At 39.1% G+C, this 5,978-nt stretch overlaps 1 protein-coding gene across 1 annotated transcript in view; it reads left to right on the top strand.

Annotated features, from left to right (window-relative positions):
• Positions 1-440: 440 nt before the first annotated feature.
• LOC107690303 (serine/threonine-protein kinase 17A-like) overlaps positions 441-5,978 on the top strand; it is a 17,507-nt gene continuing 11,969 nt past the window's right edge. The window contains exons 1-2 of the mRNA XM_016488605.1: positions 441-541; positions 755-902. Of these exons, the coding sequence (XP_016344091.1) occupies positions 805-902 (98 nt within the window). The 5' untranslated portion in view covers positions 441-541; positions 755-804. The remainder of the gene's footprint in view (positions 542-754; positions 903-5,978) is intronic.

Genomic DNA, 5,978 nt, shown 5'->3' with positions numbered 1-5,978 from the left:
GGCCTAAATAAAATATTCAAAAGTAAAGAATAAAATAAAATAAAAAATCTTTGTGCAAAATCTTTGATGTAAATAGCACGGTTGAAAGAAATATTTTTCTTAAAATATGTTTTGAATCCTTAAAAATTAAAAATATATTTTTGCTGAAATGTATAATTTTAAACATATTTTGGATATAATGTTTTGTATTTGACAATACTACAGAACAAGTAAAAAATAGAAAAAATAAACAGTTTTGTTATGTACATATATGTTCCAGATATGTGCTTTGAATGTAGTACAACATTTTGAAAAACATTTAATCTGATTTTTTGCATGACAAATTTGCTACAGAGGAGTTGAGAATACAAAATGTGTCTATTACTGACCTTTCTATAACCCCGCCTCCTTCAAGGATTCTACGCTCCCATTGGCCGCATCTTTGGGGGCGGGGTTTGTAATGAGCCTCGTGCTTGGGAATGTTAGTCCGCGTTCTCAAACTGAGTTAGCGCTGCTTGGACGCAGGCATATCGGTGAGCTGACGCGGTCCTCAACAAGTTCTGTGAGTTTCTTGGAAACCATTAAATAGTTTCAGAACCTTTGCACCGCTTTAAACGCTGTGATAAACTTGTAGCGGCAAATATTTTGTTTTTGAAATTTTGCCCGTGCAACAGTTAATTTAACTAAGCATCATCCATTTTTTTACAACACAGTTTGCTTGAATAGCGCTCCATGATAGTGACCTGATGGACTAAACGTTTGTATTTCTACTCAGTGCTCCGGAGAACGCCAGGCATTATCCTGCAGCAGGACTGTAACGGCGCAATGATGAACAGGAACGGAATGGTCACAAAGATTCGCACGCGGATAAGGACCGACCCCTTCAAGAACAACTATGATCTGGTCGGCAAAGAGCTTGGCAGGTAAACCACTGTAAATTATCTACACTATAGACGAATTAGCGCGTTTAAAAGATTCAAATGTGTACAATAAATGTAGTCATATGCCTGCGGGCAGTTTCACAAAGTTGAGAACTGGCGTGAGATTTAATTGGGGAGTGAATCACTGCCAGCTGGAAGCCAAAAGAGATTTGTTTGGCTCCAGCACGTGTAATCTGAGGATCAGACAGATAGATTTTAGCCCTTATTGCAGCTTGCCAACATTGCAAACGAACTACACTAATTTATAAAATTATCCAAACTGTCTGTTAATCGCACACTTGTGCATCTTTGCGTTTATTATAATGGGACCGTTCTCTGGCTCGCTTAGTTCCCTTGCAGTGTAGATCAACAGAGGCTGCAATCAGGTGAATTAGTAGAGTTTCTTTTCTAAACCAATATGTTAATTCAACGAATCGTTGTCGTTCACTTCCATGCATTGACTCATATTTTCGTCCACTGAAGTTTTGTGAAACGGATAACTGCTTTATTGACTTTATTTGCGAAACAATGGGTACCAGTGACTGCTGTGAGGAAGTATTTCATTGGTTGGTGCTCTGAACGACCACAAGCCAGTCGGTGTTTTGTGTTTTTTTTCTGAATAAAGACAATTAAATTGACATAAAGAGGTTATTTAGATTGTTGTTGTTGTTGTTGTTGTTTTACAGTATGGCTTGATGCCCTGCACCACAGTTGAAAACCTGACAATTATTTTAAATTTGTGAGGGAAATGCTTATTTATAGACTTATAGATTCGTTTTTAGTCAAACTATAGACGCATATTTAAATAAAGGATACTCAGACTTGTTTTGTTAATGAACGAATCATTTGTGTAAAGGATTCATTGATCATTACAGCCAAATTGGCTTGTTGCCTACTGAACGAATCGTTTTAGTGAATGGATTCAAACGATTCGGTTCACCGGGATGAATCAAACAAAGGTGAACCACCGTACATTCTTATTGGCATTTTCCAGGCGCCCCTTGTGCCTGACCAAACCACACTTGGATCCTCTCAGCGTGTGTTCTCAAGTAAACAATGAATGTAAAATGTTCATTCAGAGCCGCACGGGACCAGTGTGTGATGGATATAGCACTGCTTGCCGTGACATTGTTCTCTAATGCTCCACTGACTAATTATAGACAAGATGGTATCGTTTGACCACTGTAACTTGTTTTCTCTTGGGCAGATGTGTTAATTTAAACATTCATGCTGTGCTTGTTGACAACTGCATGGTCTGTTTCTGCTGCCTTTAGGTGAATTTTGTTTTCCAGGTTTCTGGATTTTAATTCTCATTGCCTTTTCCACATCATTTAACCCAATTTGATGGGTAATTTGTGGATTGGGTTGTAAAATGTCTCGATTTGGACTGGATTTAGCTGGCATTTGGTTCTCTCTGAAACTTAACGTTTTGCCACACACTATGCTAGATGGCACTATTTACTCATGCCTTAGAATCCTTACAAGTTTTTCCTGTAATTAAAGCGCACGAAAAGACCACATGCATGAGTCACAAGGCAAGCCGTTATTTTTATAATGCAGCCTATCTGATTTGCTTACCTTAGTGGTGAATTGAATGAGGAATGCAGATGTTTATCCCTTTTCCTCCTTTCCTTTATCATATGTCTACAAACATCATCTTCATAAAAAATGTAGCCTTGCAGCAGAGAAGTTCACAGTGAGCTGAGTGGGCCAGCTTGTCCTGTGATTTCCTCTGAGTGCAGCAAATCTTTCTTTAGTGATAGGTCACCTTTTAAAATCATTCTTCAGCTTGCCACATGAACATAACATACTCGTTGGCCTAGATTTTTCCTGCATTTAAACCAACTTAGATGGTAAAATGTATGTTTCTTGTGTGTGTGTGTGTGTGTGGCTGAACACACTCGTCTTACTGAATGGCCAAACCATCTGGCCCTGTTGTCAGCACTCCATTCATTTGACACAAAGCTCCAACAGCAATTTCCTTATTATTCAGCGAGATCAAATCCAAAGTTTGTTCCCAGACAACTTGTTTTAGTTGATGGAAGATCAGTTTAGTTATCAGTCGTGTTTACTTCTGTTTCCATTTCCAGTCATTTTCTCCCCCTTATTTCTGAATTTTTCTGATTTATAACAATAGTACTTATTCTCATTAATGTTTTGAGAACCAAAAGTTGTCACTGGTGCGGAAATGGACGCTGTGAGAGAACAAAGTGTGGAATGCTGTAATAAACTTATGTCCATTCTCCTTGAATATCTCCATAGCTGGTTACCTGACATACAGTGTAGTGGATGTCCTAGTTCATTAAAGTTCTTGTGAGTTGTGTCCCAATTCGGTGCGATTAGAGGGTATTTTTAAGCATATCATCTTTGGAGCTCCTCTAGAGTATCCAAAAATGAGTCTGTCCCCAACCTTCAAAATCCTACCACTGATCATGCACCAAAATTTATTTGAGGAACTACATCCACAGATAGCTTCATGTACAACCTCATCAGTCCTAGAACTACCTTTTCACAAGATTTCCGTTGACTTCATACATGTTTTCAACCTTTTTTTTTTTTTTTTCCTTTTTTTTTATGAAACTCAACACTTTTTTTTCTCTTGCTGTGTGGCTGTTTTGGTAATCTGCACTTTTTATCCTCAGGAAGCCAATAAAGTTCATGAGTTCAGCTGAGAATTGAGTGATCCTCTAGCCGAGGTGGTCTGTGTGAGGAATGTTTTACTGCAGAATTCTGGGTTGCTGACTGAGCCTTCTGCCATACCGGTAGCAGACAGGCCAGCTGTGCATGTGATTCAGTCCTTCGCTTAATAATGGGGTTGTACGATTTCCCTTTAATAACGGATTGAGATTGTATATCTTTGTGTCTAAATGGTCCTGTGTTTGTGTGTTCATGCACACGTGCATGCTTTTGGTCTTTTAAATGTTTATCCATTCTTTGACTTTCAAAGTGAACATGTTTCTACCATCTGGCCATGAGAATGAAACCGAGAGATGGAGACCGATAGACTGTGAAAGGAGACGCTAGGTGTGATTTTTGCACAGGAAGTCTAACCACCAGAGTATCTGGGTCATCTCCAAAGATGAATGTACATTTCCTGCCCAGTCATTGTTTTAGATTGAGGCTGACCGTATTCATTGGCATTTCAGAGTATTGTGGTATTTGACTGAATTCTCATTCATCTTTGCAGTGCTGAGCATTATTGGTTTGACCCTTTTTTTTTTTTTTGGAAGAACTTTGAAGAATGCCTGACTTTTCAAACCAGCTCTATTCACCCCTCTGAGAAGAGGGCAGGAGAAATGTGAGGTTGGCAGAATTATGGCAGCAGTGCCCTTTGACTTTGTCAACTCTCAATTCAACACTCTATGGGTGTTTTGCAATTCAGAAATTATAAACTCTTATGTCTGCAGCAGTCAAAACATTTTTTGTTCAGGATAATTTCCTACTTAACAACTGGGTTGTTCTGAGAGTTGGCATCGTCACATGCGGTTCTTGTACTCCATGTGAACTCTGTAGTCCGACTGTGTTCTGAGCTCAGACGCTGGAACATGCTCGCTTCACATCGATCCTGCCAACCACACTCACGTTTAACAGGAAGATCATTTCAACACTGTCAATGGATGCATTTTGGCTTGCACCCTTGGAAATTTTCAGGGACTTTTGTAACGGTTTGCAATCAGGGGGATTGTTAACATCAAAACCCAACAACAAAAGCTTTTTAAAGCCCCCATATTTTTCAAGTTGAATGGTTTGTGGCCAAAAATGACAGCCTATCTTTAGCAGATATACATATTAAAGTAGTCTATTTCTTTTGGCAAATTTGGCCAAAATGTTTCAATTTATGAGCCCATAAAATGTTCTATACAATGAGTGTTCCCTCCCCTGCTTTTATTCACTTATTTATTATTTAAATTATTTTATTTTAGTATTAAGTAATTAAAAAATGTATTTTAGTATATTAACTAATTATTTTTAAAATTTCATTTTAAAAGGTAACCCCTTTTTAAGTCCTTCCCTGTCTTTGTTCAATAGCAAATATGTCAACACAGGAAGGACAGCTTTGCTTGGCCATTTGATTAGGTCTTTGAGATGCCCAACTGAAGCTACGTCCGGAATCTTTATTTTCCACCTGTCGTTTTGCGTGTCCGTGTTAAACTTTTAAGTAGGGTGTTAATGGAGACGTTGATGGGAAGAGACGAGCAGTGGACAGAGGAGAGGTCATTCAGGGGGGCTGTATTTTGTTTGTAAGTGTCATGTTTGGTCATTGGCTGAACTAGACGGTGGGAGGAGTGGACACCGTTGACTCTCAATGGAGGAGTGTTGGGTGGTCTGTCTGTTGGGGTCTCTACCACACACACAAACTGCTGTCTCTTTATGAGATGGCCTGTGAAGAGGAGGTGTGGTTAAGAGCCATTTGTCCTTCTCGCTGTCAAACAAGAGAATGTCCACGCTTACAGGCCTGTTCTTTGTGTGTGTGTGTGTGTGTGCAGCGCCCTGTGTGTCTTTTGACTGATAGATGAGGTGATGGGAGGTCAGATGAGGGAGGTGGCAGGAAATTGGTGTGAATGAGCCTGTGTGTGTGTAAGTGCCCTCAGAGCTCAGACGGCTCCAACTGTCATTCTTATCATTCGGATGTCAGGCTCCCATTGCAAACGAAGAAGAGAAGGGAGGGAATGATCATGTCAAGAGCAAAATTGACAGGTTAAGAATGAATACAAAGATGTTCACAGTTCATCATCAATGGGCCGATGATCTAATAATGATGACAACACCAACTTTGACGTCAGTTCGTACTGTGCATGTAGAAAAAACGTATTAAAGGAGCTGTTCACCTATTATTTGTCATTGCTTATTCTGTTCCAAACTTGTATGCTGTTGTTTGAGTAAAAAAAGGATTTTGATTAGATTTTTGTGGCAGATCATGGCTGTTAAGCTACAAAAAAGACAAAAATATGATAGTTGCCATAAAATTAGTGACTCATGTTCTAATGTTATGTGATTTTAAAACGTTTTCATTTGATGAACACTTCCTTGTAAAAGTGGATTGAAGATTTGCTTATTGTGTGTGTGTGTGTGTGTGTG

This window comes from Sinocyclocheilus anshuiensis, unplaced genomic scaffold, assembly GCF_001515605.1.
Source record: "Sinocyclocheilus anshuiensis isolate Anshui unplaced genomic scaffold, SAMN03320099.WGS_v1.1 scaffold461, whole genome shotgun sequence".
In the NCBI taxonomy this organism is placed as follows: domain Eukaryota; kingdom Metazoa; phylum Chordata; class Actinopteri; order Cypriniformes; family Cyprinidae; genus Sinocyclocheilus; species Sinocyclocheilus anshuiensis.
The sequence above is the reverse complement of the archived record's forward strand: the minus strand, read 5'-3'. Positions and strand labels throughout refer to the sequence as shown.